The 18,529-nt window shown below is 43.3% G+C and overlaps 1 protein-coding gene across 2 annotated transcripts in view; it reads right to left on the bottom strand.

Annotated features, from left to right (window-relative positions):
* Positions 1–5,159: 5,159 nt before the first annotated feature.
* Positions 5,160–18,529, bottom strand: part of herc2 (HECT and RLD domain containing E3 ubiquitin protein ligase 2) — a 55,292-nt gene continuing 41,922 nt past the window's right edge. Inside the window, exons 74-91 of one of the 2 annotated variants that reach the window (XM_028588280.1) lie at positions 18,284–18,409; positions 18,028–18,183; positions 17,603–17,917; positions 17,235–17,449; positions 16,908–17,085; positions 16,491–16,652; positions 16,045–16,136; positions 15,800–15,939; positions 15,350–15,537; positions 14,451–14,648; positions 14,276–14,359; positions 13,012–13,153; positions 12,508–12,702; positions 12,145–12,257; positions 8,060–8,250; positions 7,865–7,970; positions 7,489–7,701; positions 5,160–6,098 (exon numbers count right to left, since the gene is read on the bottom strand). In XM_028588280.1, the coding sequence (XP_028444081.1) occupies positions 5,826–6,098; positions 7,489–7,701; positions 7,865–7,970; positions 8,060–8,250; positions 12,145–12,257; positions 12,508–12,702; positions 13,012–13,153; positions 14,276–14,359; positions 14,451–14,648; positions 15,350–15,537; positions 15,800–15,939; positions 16,045–16,136; positions 16,491–16,652; positions 16,908–17,085; positions 17,235–17,449; positions 17,603–17,917; positions 18,028–18,183; positions 18,284–18,409 (3,087 nt within the window). In that variant the 3' untranslated portion in view covers positions 5,160–5,825. The remainder of the gene's footprint in view (positions 6,099–7,488; positions 7,702–7,864; positions 7,971–8,059; positions 8,251–12,144; positions 12,258–12,507; positions 12,703–13,011; positions 13,154–14,275; positions 14,360–14,450; positions 14,649–15,349; positions 15,538–15,799; positions 15,940–16,044; positions 16,137–16,490; positions 16,653–16,907; positions 17,086–17,234; positions 17,450–17,602; positions 17,918–18,027; positions 18,184–18,283; positions 18,410–18,529) is intronic. The other variant, XM_028588281.1, reaches the window with a different exon arrangement.

Below are 18,529 nucleotides of genomic sequence, written 5' to 3' on the forward strand. Positions count from 1 at the left end.
ATGAGTTGCTGGAGTTAAGGTGTCGGAATTTGGTCCCATTCTTGCCTTATATAGATTTCAAGCTGCTGAAGAGTTCGTGGTCGTCTTTGAAGTATTTTTCATTTAATAATGCACCAAATGTTCTCTATATAGGTGAAAGATCTGGACTGCAGGCAGGCCAGTTCAGCACCCGGACTCTTCTACGATGAAGCCATGCTGTTGTAATAGCTGCAGTATGTGGTTTTGCATTGTCCTGCTGAAATATACAAGGCCTTCCCTGAAATAGACATCGTTGGAGGGAAGCATATGTTGCTCTAAAACCTTTATATACCTTTCAGCATTCACAGAGCCTTCCAAAACATGCAAGCTGCCCATACCGTATGCACTTATGCACCCCCATACCATCAGAGAAGCTGGCTTTTGAACTGAATGCTGATAACATGCTGGAAGGTCTCCCTCCTCTTTAGCCCGGAGGACACGGCGTCCGTGATTTCCAACAAGAATGTCAAATTTGGACTCGTCTGACCATAGAACACTATTCCACTTTGAAATAGTCCATTTTAAATGAGCCTTGGCCCACAGGACACAACGGCACTTCTGGACCACGTTCGCATATGGCTTCCTTTTTGCATGATAGAGCTTTAGTTGACATCTGCTGATGGCACGGCGGATTGTGTTTACTGACAGTGGTTTCTGGAAGTATTCCTGGGCCCATTTAGTAATATCATTGACACAATCATGCCGATGAGTGATGCAGTGTCGTCTGAGGGCCCGAAGACCATGGGCATCCAATAAAGGTCTCCGGCCTTGTCCCTTACGCACAGAGATTTCTCCAGTTTCTCCGAATCTTTTGATGATGTTATGCACTGTAGATGATGAGATTTGCAAAGCCTTTGCAATTTGACGTTGAGGAATATTGTTTTTAAAGTATTCCACAATCTTTTTACGCAGTCTTTCACAGATTGGAGAGCCTCTGCCCATCTTTACTTCTGAGAGAAGCTGCTTCTCTAAGACATACATTTTATAGCTAATCATCTTACAGGCCTGATATCCATTAACTTAATTAGTCACTAGATGTTCTCCCAGTTGAATCTTTTCAAAACTGCTTGCTTTTTTAGCCATTTGTTGCCCCCGTGCCAACTTTTTTGAGACCTGTAGCAGGCATTACATTTGAAATGAGCTAATTAAGTGTATAAAATTGTAAAATTTCTCAGTTTAAACATTTGCTATGTTATCTATGTTCTATTGTGAATAGAATATTGGCTCATGTGATTTGAAAGTCTTTTAGTTTTCATTTTATTAAAATTTTAAAAACGTCCCAACTTTTCTGGAATTCGGGTTGTAAGAAGTTGTTAACCCCTAATTTGGTCCTGACTCAGTCCCAGCGCCACAAGAGGTCTTAAGGGGGCTTAGCCTCCTCGGTTTACCTAAGAACGATCCGACGGTCCGCCGACATAGCATGCTTTCTTTCAGAGGCTGAAGCCGGCTCATATATAGGCTCTAGTAACATATATTGGTATATTTAAAACTAGACAATGTAAGAAAGCCATTGGTACCAACCATGGCAGGGTAGCTTGTTGGAAAGGGGGGTCATACGGCTCCAAAGTTAGGCTGAGTTTTACTTTATGAAGAAAATTGTCCCCTCGCAATTTCTAACAGCCCGCTAAATCACTTCAGCCTGGCTCCTGGCCTGCGACAGCCCCTTAAAAACATACAACACACAGGCCTTGGGTCAATAGTTGAAGCTTTCCAGTAGCTGTGGTGGTGCTGGCAAGAATTTGGGCTGAGGTCTTGCAGCCATGATCCTCTGATTTGTGATGGTTGGGGTCGGCTGGCTGTGAGTCTCTGTTTATTTTCCTCTGTTGTTGGTTTTTTTTTTTCTGTTTCTCTCTCTCTCTCTCTCTCTCTCTCTCTCTCTCTCTCTCTCTCTCTCTCTCCCTGTGTCTCTTTTCGCTTTCCCTCCTCCCCTCCTGCCTACTGCCTGCCAGCTGACTACACACACCTGTTGCCAATCAACAATCACTGCTCTCCCGCCACACACACCTGCCAGCCATCTACAATCAAGTACAGGACTTCAACCCCGGTCCAGCAGATCATCTCCGCTGAATTGTTGCTTCAGCTCCACCGGTGACGCTCGCTGTTTTTGATCACGCAACCTACTCTGTTTTCACCTGTCCTTGTACCATTTCTGCAGTATCCATCTCCACGTCTCCCGTATCCAGTCAGCTGGCCTCACCATCCAGTCCTCCTACCACGGCACCTCGTTCCATCCTGCCTCCATCTCCCAATCCAGCCAGCCCCTCCTCGGCTCCTCGGTTCCTCCGCTCCGGTGTCTCCTCCTCGGGTCTTCAGCCCCGGTTTCCCCGCGTTTCCTTGAGCTCCCCGGCCATCCTAGGTTTTCCCCTTTATGTCCCTCGCCCTCGTAGTTTCTGCCACGAGTACCTCACCATCCTAGGTTTTTCCCTTGAGTCTGTCGCTCTCCCGGTTTCCACCCCTGAGTTCCCTGCTAACCTTTGTTTGTGTCTGTCAATAAACTTGTTACTTATATTTGAGCCTTTGCATTTGAGTCCGTTCTGTCCTCCGTAACATGATCCTTTAGGGGTGCATGGAGCTGCCTGTTTCCTCTACACTGTAAACTAATTGGATATCCATTAAGGAGAGAAATGAAGTTTGATTTGATAGCATGAGAAGTGTTTCTTAATGATTTCTCATGCTATGCAGCAGCTCTATGAGGCTGCTTTGAGCTAACATACTCACAATGACAATGCTAATGACAGTTTTTTTTTTTTTTTTTTTTCTTCAGATGCTGTTCCATTCATCAGAAGATTGGCTTTAAAAACTTCATACAACAAGGCCCAAACAAAAGGGCTGGCTGCAAAATATGTGCTATCAAGATAAATAATTCTGGCTCAGCCACATCTCATTTTATCAGGCGCCTGAAAACGCACCATGATAGGCTAGCAAACATGTTTAGCTCAGCATTGGCCACCTAATGTTAGCTTGCTTCTTGCTTTAGCTACGACCTACGTTCACTAGATGGGATTATATCTAGCTATAGGGTTCTAAAATGCCCGGATGGAACGCAGCAGGTGATATAACGCTCATTATAACCACGAGAGACTTGACTTGGACTCTAATTAAAAGACGTGAGACTTGACTTGGACTCTAGTTAAAAGACTTGTGGCATCTCTGCTCATTTCCCATACCACTCAAAGCCTACTCTGCTTTTCCAGGAATGAATACAGGGCCGGCATAAAGAGAAAAGCTTCTTGCAGACACAGGACCATCACGCTCCTTTGTCTACCTCTCACATGCATTCACAAGCTGCTGCAGCCCCACAGAGCTGCCTTCTCTCTATCGACATGTTAAACAGCTTAACATCATGTTATAACTAATACTGTCAGCAATACAGGCTTCATAATTTACACTGATTCTGTTGTTTTTAATTGTTATAATAATGCAGTAAATGGCAAAAATATGAGGCGCATATTAAAGATTATTGGGAGTATTTCAGTGCAGTGTTTATGCATATATGCATAGAAACAATAATATTTCAGGTACATATTAAAATCTGCATAATGGGTTTATTAACTACATTAACTCTACAGTGTAATATGACACTTCATCTCTCCATATAATATGCTATGTATTGTACTATATGAACTAAATATTTTTAAACTCCCATTCGGCATACTTACAACAACATTTTAGGATATCAGTAGTTTCTTAAAGTGTAACTGTTGCCTTTTTTTATATCCCATGAAAGGCACACTTTTAATTGCTGGAAACATCCCTTCCTGGAAAGCAGTGTATCTTATATGTCTACCACTCACATGCCCATACTGTATGTGCGTTGAGACACTGTTATTAGTTCCTTCTTCCAACTGAGCCATGCCTACTTCAAACCACTGATAAGAGTCTCATGTGATGTGAAATAAACCAAACACATGTTCTAACTTTGGCAGAGCATTCATGCATCTTTCATAGTAAGAAGCTGACTGAGAAAACATTTTTTTCAGGGCCTTTATAGGAGCAAAGTTCTGAATTACAGTGCACAGGCTCATAAGCAATGGATAGAAATCTGTAAAAGTGTTTACAAAATATAATACAATAATAATAAGTAGGTTACAATAGTAGGAATATGTATAATAATGCAATATGAACACATCTATTAACATTTTGTTCTGTGTGGTTGCTGACCAGGTTAAGTAAGAGACTACGTAACCAATAACCATAGATGAAGGAGGCCGTTCATTCCTAGTCTCCACTCCCCTCCCTCCCTGACTGTATTGCAAAGCACCTGACTTCCCCCAGCATAATGTACTTTGTGATTATTACTGGGGGGAAAAGCACTAAGTCTACAAAGAATGCTAATGATGTTTAAGCCAGATCAAGCCTCCATAAACCAGACGGTTTTTTTTCTCATGCCACGAGGGAGTTTACTACAGCCCAAGACACTATGAGGAATGTGTAGTGAGTGACGCCTGTGCATGAGTGAGTCTTAAGATCTCCTACATCACATCACCTTTTTTTCACAGCACGTGAGGGAGGTGCAGCCCATCATAATGCTCCACCACTGCTGACAACACACTGTACAGAGGTAATTATGGGGGATTTCTTTAATCCCATCCAGCTACAGGGTTAACAGTGATGTCCAACATCAATACACTCCACCTCCATTCTGCTACAACCTTTGTACCATTTATTAAAAGGGATTCTTAAAGAAATCAAAAAAAAGAAAATCTGATTTAATTTTGGCTAAAGCTCCGCCTGGTGAAAAGAGGGAACACAACCCAAATAAACCTCTGACCTAGATTGGAAAAATTAAATACGATGGCTTTATGAGGAAATGAGCATGTTAACCCTTTCCAAACTCATTACATTTACACAATAACCTTGATCCAGACTACAACGTCTGATAAAGAGTTATGAAGCACAAAAATCCGAGATATAGATGTTATTTTGAAATGATTAGAAACACTGCTTGTATCAATTTGTGTCACACTTGTTCTTCCAAAAACCTTTCAGATCCAGCTCTTGCCTAGCTGGCCTAAAGAACATTACATTTCAAATATTTTTATTGAAAGCATTTGTGCATACGTCTTGACATTTTTATGCAACTGCTTTGCTTATTATTTTAGAACATTTCCACACACACAGAGACAGACAGACAAGTTCCATCAGGCTTCAGTATTTTTTCATTTGAATTTATTAACAGAAATGTATTAACATTTATTATGCAGGAATGAGACCTTCTGTGAATACATGGCACAATCATATTATATACATTCTTTAAGGAGACAGTGCACAAACATGGTGGAGGGAGGGGTAAATACGGTAATCTTAAAATGACCCTTCAGTGGGCTCTGACTGACATGAGCCGAGTGGGAAACACTGACTTTTTCAAGTTAAAAATGTTGTTTTTTTTTATAAAGAAACATGGCTGTTAACCAAGAAACAAAAAGTAATACTACGGTTTTGTCATACATCAATTTCTATATACAATCTAGGGACAGGTAATTCACACAAACCAGAGGGAGAAATCTACCACAGTGCTAGGCTGGAGCCTTTTTCTAACTGTAACAATATACATTATTTCGATGTAAGACAACAATGACATGTGCAGCTGATCACCCCACTTTATTTTAAAGAAACTAAATTTGAGCGAACCTGCGTTTGTTCCTCTCTTTATCTTAATGCTTTTAAAGCTCATTGCACATTTTCCCCCCACAGACGTTTGTGTCTTAGTAGAATGCCTGTATGAATGTGTGTATTAATAGGTGAGATTAAAGCAGTCTCTCTGTGGCAGCTCTTCCTTGACTCGTCCTATCTCTAATGGTCGGAGTTCAGTGTCCTGTTAAGTAGTCCTGGGTGGAGTCCGAAGCAAAGGAGTCGGCGTCCTCGTTGTCGGAGTCTTCGCTGCTGTCGTCAGCGGCGGGCTCCCCAGACAGGGCGATGCGCGCGTAGTCGTCGGTGTCGATAGACTTGCAGAAGTGAATGGCGTATTTCAGTTTCTCCTCCAGTACCTGTTTACACGAGTACCTGGGCAGCTTCAGCAGGAAGAAACATGTGTAGGACTCTGGCAGGAAGTGGTCTGGGGGGTTGTACTTATCCAGCACCTAGGGACAGAGAAGATGATGTTCTTAGGTCTTCCAATCACGTCAATGTAAAGCTGGATTTATACTAGGGATGCACCGAATCCAGATTTTTGGGGTTTGGCCGAATCCTGAATCCACTGGTTAAGATTCTGCCGAATCCTCCTCCCATCCGCAGTCCATTACCACAGTAAACACATTCATGAAGTAAACCGTTACTGTCCTTCCATTGCCGTACCTGAAGTTGCTGCATTTTGGCTGATGTTTTAACAGCGGCGATGTTGTGTATTTTTGGCACAATTCGGCATTGCAAATTGAACATGTAGCTGGAGTTGAATGGCCTTCAAGAAACCGAACCCCGTCAAAAAGCCTGATATTCGGCCAAATCAGAAGCCAAATCCTGGATTCGGTGCATCCCTAGGATTTATACTGTACTACTGCATTAAGGGTTCTAACTTTTTACATGTATTAATCGATTTGTACTGCCAATGGGGGAACGGATTGTAGCATAACTACTACCAGCCAAAGTATGCAAGTATGACCAGTAAGCATTTAAAAATGATACATCTCATTTATTTGTGATTAATCTAACTTAGGTTCTTGCTAAAATTGACACTTGCCCATTATGAGACAATGAACGTGCTAGCTACTGTATCTAGCAGAAGTGGAAGCATTTGCTATAGGTCTGATGGTGCTGACTGAAAAGAGGATTAAACAGCCTCCTGCACGCACAATCCACTGTTCAATATTCAATTTTTAGATTATAAGTGTATCGGATATCAAAACATTTTACAACTAATATTACTGCCCATCGCAGGCCAGAGAAAATATTAAAGACTTTTTAATACCTTCTTAAGCTCGATTTATGGTTCTGTGGATGCCATACATAAGTGGCCTGAAGTTTATACTTGTGCATTGGCGTGTGCGTCGATCTCTTAGCAAGGCTGACGTGTGTGTGTGTGTGTGTGTGTGTGTGTGTGTGTGTGTGTGTTGGGAAGTGTGTAGTAGAGTCAGAGAGTGATGCCAATTAGCTTCGGAGCGAGTAGCGACTCTAGAGTCCTAGTGAGAGAACCAAAGTGTCTCCCCTGTTCTTTCTGACCACGGTGGGAAATCTGGAGCAGGAGAAGTTAACCCTCTCCTTGATTTTATGTTATTTATGGAGAAGGAGAACCAGGAAATGAGTCGGGGGAATTGCAACGCTACCAAGCCACGGCCAAGCGATGTGTGTCGCCGCGACATGTGGTTATATTTTTCGAGAGGTGCGCATCAGGCTACGGCGTAGGGTCTGTACGTAGCAACGGTGTAGATTTTACGCAGAAGCATAAATCACGCTTTAGGCTTTTTTAAGGAACTAAATTTAGTGCTTTTTAAAACTTTTTTTTCCAAGACCTGCAGTCAGATCTTCACTTCTTACCTGCACAACAAAATCCCGCCCACGGAAGTCAGCAATGGTGCGCGGGAGACGCGTGCGACCCCAGACAAACCTCAGGAAAAGAGACCTCTCTGTGTTGGAGAAGGACTCCATCACTTCCCAGAACCACTGGATGAGAGAAGATGTCGGCTCCACTCCCTTATAAGTGGCCACTGACTTCAGCAGGTGGAGAGGGATGTCCGGGCTTCCACACACCTAGTAATTAAGTATATAAGTGAAGTTTATTCATATGGCACAGACAGAGTCACAAAGTGCTTCACATGCCAAATAAATAAATACATGGAAAAATGTACGGTCAAACCAGTACACAGGCGGAGGATACAGGCAATGTCCCAACCCTAAAACTGCTCTCACTAACCATTGTTTCCAGTTCGTAACCGGTGAAAAGCGACAGCAAGGGAACAGGAACTACTCGAGCCATTCCCTCGCGCACAGCAGAGACCTGCTCGTCGAACTCGTGGAGCCTGGAGGGTAGTTTAAAATCAAAACAGAAAAAGGTAAACAAACAGAAATTGTAAAGTATACGCTTTTCTTCATTCAGCGGGTCTCTCACCTGTAGTTAATGGCCAGGCGGACATATTCTGCACGGTTCTCCAGGGTGATGTGGGAGAACTTTGAGCTGAGCTGGATGTCCTGGCCGCTGGCGTTGGGCACGGTGAAGGGCAGGGTCATGGCCTCAAACTCCTCCGCTGTGGCCTCGTTGTCCCGGATGTACATCAAGCCAGGGATAAAATCCTTATCAACCTGGGAGGTACAGAGCACATCATCACTTAATATCACAGCCATTTGCAGTGTTGGGCAAGTTACTCAGGAAGGGTAATACATTACTTTTCCTTATTACTCCTTAAAAAAGTAATAATATTACCATACTTATTACTAAGTATCAAAGTAAAAACTTGTTTAGCCTGTTTAGTCTCCTTTAGAACTCAATGATGTTATTGGAACAATAATGAACATCACGGAGGAGTCAACAGTCAGCCAAACTGCAGAACTTCTAACATTCTGTACTCAGGCTGTTACGAAGACTTTAGGTTTTTTGCAGACGACACAGATTCCCATAACCATAGTTACTCGCTCTGCCTGCGTGCACACAGCAAGAGAGGAGAGGGGCGCTGCTCTGCTCTGCTCACAGTGACATGTTGGATGTCATCGATGGTCCCACTTGGATTAAAGCCTTTACTGTATATGACAATACTTCCAGCCGTTGAAAGTATTCCTCTCTCAGTCATCCTTCGTCTACGGGCAGCGCTTGGATGGTGCCGTTGCAAAATAGTCTTGAGAAGGAACTTGTTTTGGTGGAACATGTGTACGTTCAATGGCAGTTTCAGTCGTGCAATAGAAAACTCAGATTGGACAGATAGTCTAGCTAGCTGTCTGGATTTACCCTGCAGAGATCTGAGGAGCAGTTAACCATAGTCCTCACAAATCCACCGGAGGTTAGAACACCAACACAGAGACAGAGGAGGGTAACAGACATCTGGCCGAACCTAACTATCCTGGAAATGTAACGTAGTCGATACTAGACTATGAGACTAGTCGTGCTCTAAATTACGACAAGCGTACACGTCACATGGTCATATAAGAAAACTACCTAGAAAAAAAAAGCAAATCACATTATGGTATGGTAATACCTCTGATGTAATTACTGTTTTGGAACTTGTAATTACACTTACACTACTTGTTACTGGGGAAAGTAATAATATTACAGTAATACATTACTGGGTAACACGTTACTACCCAACACGACCATTTGTCGTTTAATAACCCATCATTTGACATGGAGTATGCATTCTTCGCTGTGTGCACAAGGGCATGAGTGCACTCACATGTAAATATGCACTTACATGTGAGTGCACTCGTGCCCTCGTGCTCACAACACGATTCCAGGGAGCTCCACAGCTATCTACTCCGTTTTGCGTCTTATGCTGGATTCATTTCCCATCTAACCTTTCTAATACCTTAAGGGCAAAACCGCAAAACAAGAGCAGCTTTGTGAAGGAAAAAGGCCTTTTTCCCCACTCCAGTATTCTCTCAATGATGGTTCAGGAGCTCATGATCACAACGTGAGGCCAGTGTGAGTGGCTATCTCTTAAACAAAAGCTGAGATTGTGGCTCATGACTTCCTTTACTAAAATTAATATAGATTTGAACCTTTCTGAAGAGCAGGTACAGTATGAGCTTACAGTAAAGTTTCTCCCTGCAGAACTCAGTGGAGCAGGCAGCTGATAGGCTTAAGGTTTAATCTGAGGAGGAATGTATAGGAATGTGTTCTTTTTGCAGGTTATAATGCAGATCACAAGGGCTTGAACTGTTCTATAATGTCTGACAAAGAGAGGCATTTCTTCTCATAGATGGTGGCAGAGATGGTAGTTAAGCTACAGAAAAAAGAAGTGCATGGGACTTAGTAACCTGACTCCGCCAGATGGATTGCTTCGCATTTGCTCGGCATATCCATCTGGGAACTTTCCGTTGGAGAACTTTTGGGAAGGGGCGAATACTGGTTATTTGATTGGATGAACCATCTGTCTATCACCTATGTTGGTGATAGACGGGCCAAATCAACCAATCAGATCCACGAAGCGTATAAAAATACAACCACAAGCCCGCCCCTGCTGCTGCAGGCAAAGCATAGCTCGTTAGCTCAGCATGCAAGCAACATGTCGGTAAAGGAGATTTGCCGTTTGTGTAACGAGAATTTAGGAATAAAAGGCACCATTTCAGGTTCCCGGACCATATTCCAAAAGAAGGATCCAAGAGAAAAAAAAAAGCATTAGAGCGGCTAACAGAATTAGGGCTACCGCTGGCTGATAATACTGGTTAGCTGATTGGATAAACCATCTGTCTATCACCACCTAACCCACCTCAAAACCAACGCTGATTGGCCCGGTCGTTTGGCCAAATTTTCTCTGCCTCAAGATGCCAGACTGATCTGGGAGAGGAAAACTGGAGCTCGCGAGATCAGGACGGTCTCACGAGGCTAGGGACTTAGAGGGTACAGAACAAACTCATAACTGCACAATTCACTATTTTCCACCTGATGAATGCCACCTCTTAATGAGTACGTGTGAGATTAGTTCATTAGTAGTCTTGCATTGCCAGACCTGTCTGGCTAGTCCACACAACATTCCAGAGTAGGAGAAAACGTGCTCTGGTTTATTGGCATTTCTTTAAACCAATCACAATCGTCTTGGGCACCACTAAGCGCGGGACGGCGCCACGGTGCCTTTGCTAAATAGCCTCGGGAAGGAACTTGTTTTGGTGGAAAATGTGTACGTAGGGAGGGAAGCTCTGGAATTAAAATGGCTGTCGAGAATGTGATGAGAACTTTACTCAAAAAAAAAAAAAAAAAAGAGAAATATAATTTGATTGTCAGTTTTAGCTCGGAGGATGTTTCTCGAATTGACCGGAGTTTAGAATGTCAACACAAAGAAAGCGGAAGGTGACGGACATCCGGCCGAAAATGAGGGACATCTGGTGAAACCTCCAGCGGCACGTGAACTATCCCGTAAATGAAACGTTGTCGATATAGACTAGTTCATTAGCATAACTGACACCCCTAAATTACTGCATGAGGATATCTGCTCCACTCTGTTTGTGGGAAAGTTTTATTCACAAAATCCTTTCAGGTGTAAAGAGAAGAATATCATACTGCAGAGCTTCAAGTCCTGCTGTAAGAAATCAGCAGACGAAAATATAAATGATTTAGTAGTGTCACTAGTCGTATGGAAGTCCCCGATACTCCCCCACTGACATGTCATCAGAGCAGCAGCAGCATTGTAACAAGAATAAACACGGGATGATTCAACATGAAGTTAGCAGCTAAAAAAACATCTTGCAAAAGCAATGAAAGGATCTGATCTGTTTCAGTTGAACAAAACAAAACAATGTAAGTAACCTGAGAATTGAAAGAAAGCTTGTAGTTATAAAAAGGTACCTAGATTACAGGCTTAACATCATTAAATAAGGCAACCAGACAAGACGAGAAATTGTTAATAATGCAAGTGCTGGGGCCAGGAGGGGGAATTATAATGATCTCCAGTTTGGAGTTAGTAAGCTGCAGGAACATTTTGGAAATCCAATTCTTAATTCAAGTAAGGCAAGACACATCGATGGTACCAGGCTTTATCAGGATATACAGTTGCATATCATCCACATAACAGTGTGACCGTCATAGGTCTAACAGAGGATATTCCCCTGGACAGAGAGCATGAGGACCCTGAGTAAGCTGTTGGAACTACTAAACTGTTGCTATGCCAAAATATACCAAAAAAAGCTAAACCTCTCAGTAGTTGATTAGTTTTTCTAAGTCATTTATCATCAAATTAACACTTGAATAAAAATACACACACTAGATTCTTTTCTTCTTCTATGAACTGTCATGCACAGGTGGTACAACTTAAAAACCGATATACATAAAACAAACTAAAATTTCTGAACACAGTGACGTATGCCAGATGGATCTTGTTGACTAATAGGTCTAATGTCTAAATCACATATAAACAGTTTGTAGTTAAGAGTGGTTTTTGCATGAGGCCCATTGTTTGAAAAGTTACACTCACTCATTCAATCATCATCAGTGTGTACTACATACACACCGGGGGCGCCATTAAGTACAGAGGAGCAAGGCTGTGTACATACCTCACTGAGGTCAGCAATGGTCAGGTTCATGCCAGCCAGCTGTTTCCATACTGGCTCAGCCAGATTCAGACTAAGAGGACTTCCGGTCCGGATTGCAATGCCCAGGAGCACTCCTGCAGACACAGCAAGACAGAGCACATTACTCACAGATCAACAAAGAACAATCGTCTAACACTGTTCTGTGCAAAATGTGTGCAGCAAAAAAAAGCTGAAATATCTATAATAAATGAAGCATGCTCAACAATTCAGGCCAGGTGTTTTATCAGCAAAAATGCACATTTTAAAATAAACATACATATTTTCATTTGTTTATCTAGGATTAACACCCCAGAAGACACAACTGGGAGATTAACTGGATTATACCTAGGAAGCGGAACATGCTCATGTGAAGAGTGGACTTGGCTGCGGGGTTTAGGAGGAAACAGTCCCTGTTGGCGCCCGACTCGTCGCGACCGTTGGGGGTGACGATGAGCAGTGGAGTCAGGGCATTCTGCAGCTCCTCGCACATTTCGGCGATTGACTCGCTGTAGCCTCCGCCGCAGTCGTCCACAGACTCCCCTGAGAAAGAAAAACGACTATTTAAAACGTCCAGGGTGAGGAAATACACATAGCCCTTTTTTTTTTTTTTTTATTATTTTTGTGGGGCTTTTCCCTGTATTTGATTGTGACAGTGGAAGAGAGATGGGGGACGACACGCAGTAAAGGGCCGCAGGTCAGACTCGAACCTGGGCCGCTGCAAAGGACTCCGCCTACATGGGGTGCACGCTCTTACTGGGTGAGCTAGGTCGCCCCTGTTAATTTCCTTTTAAAGAATAATACGTCAGAGACATTTGGGCAAGGGGTGGACATAACAGTGTTAACACTTACCCACAAATTTGACCTTCCACACTCGATGAGGGAGCAGCAGGCTGTCTGGGCTGAACGAACTCATTTTGGCACACATCTGACCAAATACAGACTTGGTTCCGTCGGGACCTGCCAGGCCTCCTTTGCTACGGGAACGCTTCACCTGCAGGGTGAAGAAGAAAAAGAGATTACGGTTTGATTTGTTTCTGTTCTGTGCTTAATAACTTCCTTCTAGCTAGAGAGGATGTACTGATGAGCATGAATTCCTGAATATGACAGCTCTCTGCATATACAACCGGAGCTACATGGGGGGGGGGGCTGCTTGTGTGGAAGGGCAGTGGCCTGAACTGAGACTATGTGGAGTAAAGTCTAAAACTTAGTCTAGGAACCTCTGCAGACAGGTATGGGGCACAGATCACAGAAAGACAGACAGACACACCCACCCACAGAGACACACCCCCACACCCCCTTATGAAAGACAAAAGTGGCAGTCGTGTTTATTTCGGCCATATTGATGACAAAACAACATCTCAAAATCTTTGACATTGGTCCAGTATTAAGCAAGATCGCTGCAGTCGGCAGCGGTGAAACAAGCTGTAATGTAAGTTAATAGGACAATTGTCCAGCTTTTATTTACCTTCACAAAAGTGCTAATTTTGCCGCTGACAGACTCAGATTAATATTCTAAGTATCTTACAACATTATGGAAAGGATCCCTACAGCGATAGACCTTTAAAACCTCTTTGAGACCTTTCTGTTTAACCAGAAACAGCTCTGAAGTCGCTAGCACTAAACCCACCAGACTCCATTTAAAAAAATCAATACTTTTAGTGTGTATAGAGCCAACGTATTTTCACATGTAAATCTGTAAACTATGTGTTTATTTCAAACAAAACTAGAGTTGTGATGGTTGCAAAAGTGGAAATGTAATCCAAAACAACTTTTCATAGTTTTATTTTGGTTCTGTGACTTTGAATGAAGTGTATTTTACGATGCTAAAATGTTTATTTACATGGAGTCTGAGGGGTTTAGCTAACGCAATTTCGCAGATGTTATGTTTAAAAAACTCTAACAGAAAGCTTCACCTCCTTAGAAATCCTTTCCATAATGTTGTCAGACTGCAACGATCTCTCTTAATACTGGACCAATTTCAAAGATTGTTCCCATCAGTCACTTACACACAAAAAACATAGAAATAAAAGGGTCCAGGTAAATAAAAAAAAAAATAAAAAAATGGTTGTTGCCCTTTAAAATGTGTGTTGTTTGCATGCATTTCCTACGGTACCTGTATCCTGTTGAGCTCCACCACAGGTCCATGCTGTCTGTCCCTCACCATTGTGGCTTGAACCACCTTCCTGAAAGCTGCTTCCTACAACACAAATTGTTTCACCAGAAAATGTTTTTGTGCCAAGAAGACATTATTTTTCAAAAACAAATACAAAAAATGTATGCTATCTCACCTTGCCCTGGGAGATGAGGATGCCCCTGAGTGTGTCAAAGCCCACTGAGGGTCCGTGGCCTGTCTGACCCAGTCGACCCTCCAGGTCAAACATTGGTATACACGGGCAGAAGAGCTCGGAAATGTGATGCAGCAGCAGCAGCCTGTTCCTCAGAGCCATGATGGGGATTTCCTGCAGGTGGTTGTACTCCATGGGAACCTTTAACACACCACATAGACAGTCAGAGATTGACAGCATGATGGGCATTTGAAGGTCTGCAAGTGACTTTATTTTAATAATACTTATGTCTACAACACGTTAATGCCCTCTAATGGAACATACGGACAGAGAAGTGATAAAGAATGACAGTTTAAATAAGTATTTTACTGCTGGAGAGAGGGTCTTTTCTTAAAACTTGGCTGTCAAACAAACATTGTTTTGTTTAACAGGGGGGTGTGGTATTTCATTTTGCTGAAAAGATAGAAAACCCCTGCTGGTGGGTGACGTAATGCAAGCATGTCACAGAATCAATAAGGAGGCTGGGTGGTAACAAATTATCTCGTATTACAGTTAAATGGTAAGCTAAAATATGTTTCAGCAAACATTTTAGGCAAGAAATAGACAATTCAGTAACAGAATCTTGGTTTATATTGGATCAGCACTGTCTAGTTTTACAGTTTAATCTGAGTTTGGCCTGTAATCTGAGTTTGAGTGAGGGAGAGAGAGTGGCAGCTCCATCAACAGCCATAAGAGCCAGCAAACATTTTGCTGGCCTGTGAGTATGAAGATCTGGGCACTGGTAAAATGGAGGAAAGTTTAACATAGTTCATTTACACATACTACCAACATTATTATGATGGAAAGTTAATTGTAAATCGGCAAAGTTTCCCTTAAAGTTCTTTTCAAAACAAGTACAGTACCTGTGCAGGCAGTTTCCCAGCGTTGGTGGGCTTGCTGGTTGACCAGGCGAGGGTGTGAGCAGACCCACAGGCCACCCTGTTGATCTTCTTGCCCTGCAGCGCAGCCACCAGCCGTGGCCTCTGGATGGCATTAGTGGTCCCGTCTCCAAGTTGGCCCTCATCATTGTCACCCCATGTGTACACTTCTCCTGAGCCAAACACAACAACAAAGCCTTTCTGTGAAGCTGCAATCCATCCCGATTTAGCTAAACTGTTGGGACTCAAAGATACCAACTGGCAAGATGGCAAAGAGATTTGTACAATAAACTGATCTGAAATAAACTGACAAATACATTTACCAGTCAAGGTTTAGACACACTTTCCCATTTACTTGTCTGAGAAAGTGTGTTCAAAACTTTGACTGGTAGTGTATATAAATAGGAAGATTATGCATAAAATGGCCAATCCTACCATCCTCTGTGCAGCACACACAGTGCAGTGACCCTGTGGCGATGGCGATGACTTTCTTTCCTTGTAGTCCCTGAACCTGTCGGGGCCGTCGAACGTGGTCGTCAGAGCCATGGCCCAGCCGATGATAGTCCCCTTTCCCCCTAAGAATAACATGATGATATACATATAGTATACACAACTGAGCCTCTAACAACAACAGTGAAACAAGAGGCCATGAAAGATCCTCTACTCTGTGCTGTACGTACCATGTGTACACTGCCCCAGGCTTAGTAAGAGCCACAGAAAACTGAGAGCCACATTCCACTTTGACCACCCCGAGGCCAGTGAGAGAGTCAATCTGAAATAAAGAAATTAATTTGTTAATCATTTGATGGACCATTATGAAAAACACCTCTGATCTCTTTGATTATGCCATGTTATGTGTTTGTATATGCAATAAGATCATCCATTTAAAAACAAAACTCCCTTTTGTTTCACTGAAACAGAATGGGACGAATCTAAGAGATGTACAAATAGAAATGTAAATTAATAAAAATGATTTTCTTTTCTTTTTTTTAAAGCTTTTAACACATGTTTGCTTACCATGTAGCATTCAACATACTGTGGTCCCTTCCTGTATAAAATAACTAGGGGGAAAAAAGGCAAGAATAAAGTGATGCTCCAGTGCACACTGCTGTGTAAATGGTCTTACCTTCATTGGGATTTTGCAGCCGTCACTGCCTCCCCGGCCCAATTTGCCGTAGTCCCCGTCTCCCCAGGACCAGACCATGTCATCGTCTGTTAGACACAGTGTCTGGGCGTCCCCACTGCCACAGGCTACATCAATGACCCTGTGACCCTGTAGTGCATCCACCTGGATAAACCACACAGACAAAAACATCAGCTTTAGCCCACTGTGATTGTCTGGGAAACCTTGTCAGAGTGAGGCAGAGTAACTGGTTTGATTCCTGTCCAAACACTGAGAGACATAAATGTCGCTGAAACACTTTGGGTTGACAGGTATTTTCGAGCCTTTTCAGTGTACTGACAAACCTTGCAGTTCACTCACTATATGTATACAGCACAGTATTTTGAGTTGCGTGAGAAACTGAGCTAAATAATCACTGACCAGCTTGGGTTTGAGCTGGTCCTCGCTGTCTCCATGGCCCAGTCGTCCGTAGCGACCCTTGCCCCAGGTGAAGAGCTCTCCACTGGCAGTGATGCAGGCGCTGTGGGCCCCTCCGGCTGCGATATCCACCACTTCCACTCCCCTCAGAGACTCGATTACACGAGGACGGTCACAGGGGCTAAAGTCAAGAGGAGTCATTGTTACTATAAAAAAACAACCCTATACCATCAATTCTTGCAGTTGCATGACTTATATTGACATTGTGTATGTTTTGAACTGATAATGGAAGATGCAAACAGAAGAGGCTATCTTTGATTCAATCTCGACCTTCTGTTCCCATGGCCAAGTTTTCCATCCTCTGCCTCTCCCCATGAGTAGACTTCTCCCTCAGAGGACAGCGCTAGGCAGTGCTTCCCTCCAGAGTTTACAGCCACTTTCCTAATGAAGACATGTTGGATGGACTCCAGCAGAGTGGGGGTGGACACAGACTCTGTGCCTCCGATACCCAATCTGCCCCCAGCTCCATATCCTGTTGCGTACAGCTGAGGATCAAGACAAACTATATATTAGTATGACACTATATTACATTTTCCTGGAAGTCATCAGATCGACACTGTTGATCAATACTTGTTGCAGTGTCCAGCCTACACAGGTTGATTTAAAAACTGTAGCTTGTGATAAAAGGAGAGACCGACCTTTCCATCAGCAGTGACAGCAAACAGAGTCTGCTCCCCGCCGATAAGCTGCACCGGCCGCAGTGTTGCGAGGGCTTCAGTGGGAGTGGGCACTTTGACCTTTGCCCCCTCAATGCCCCCCAGCTGGCCTCTGTGGTTGTGGCCCCAGCCGTAGATGGTGCCGCTCCCCCCAGCAGAGAGGGTCCAGTCGTCTGGTCGTCGGTTCATCCACTGTACTAGCTGCTCGTCGTGCTCGCGTTTGAACAAGTCGTGACTCTCATGGAGGCCATTCATGCTTTCGTGATCGGCCATGAGCTCACAAATTTTTTTTGTAACCTTCAAAGGGACAGGAATAATGGAGGAAAACGGATTAAGAACATTCTCATGTCAATGTGTGACGGAAAAAAGTGAAGGCTAACACAGACAGCACAGCCTGGCACACTCACCTCATCCAGGAAAGCTCTTGGTAGAGAGGTTCTCTTGTCTAGAGCTACAGCCACTCTGGAGGCGGTGCAGTATCGGCGGAACCAGGCCCACTTATGGGTCTCTGCACAGCAGGGTAAGGTATCCAGCTCAAGATCGCAGGCAAGAGCAACCAAGACCTGAAAAAAATGTTAAAAAATTAGCCTCGGTCTATAAAAGTCCAATACACTCTCAACCTATGCTGCAATTGTGTTGGTAGGGAAACAACTGTGAGCAAACCTTGAAAAATGGACTATGAAGCAGCTGCTTTCCTCCCCTGACAATGGGGTCCTCGTACTCATATTGCCTCTGCAGAGCCTCTGGTAGCCCTTTGACTAGAGCAGCCAACGCACTGCCGGTGAAACTCTGAAAGAAAATAGATCATCAGTCAATTTCATCATTATTAAAAAAGACTAAATAAGGGGCTCCATTAAAAATCCCTGTGTTTGTTCATTTTTGTCATTGTTACAGTTCTCCAAGAATTTC

The sequence above is a fragment of the Perca flavescens genome, chromosome 9 (genome assembly GCF_004354835.1).
Source record: "Perca flavescens isolate YP-PL-M2 chromosome 9, PFLA_1.0, whole genome shotgun sequence".
Taxonomy (NCBI): domain Eukaryota; kingdom Metazoa; phylum Chordata; class Actinopteri; order Perciformes; family Percidae; genus Perca; species Perca flavescens.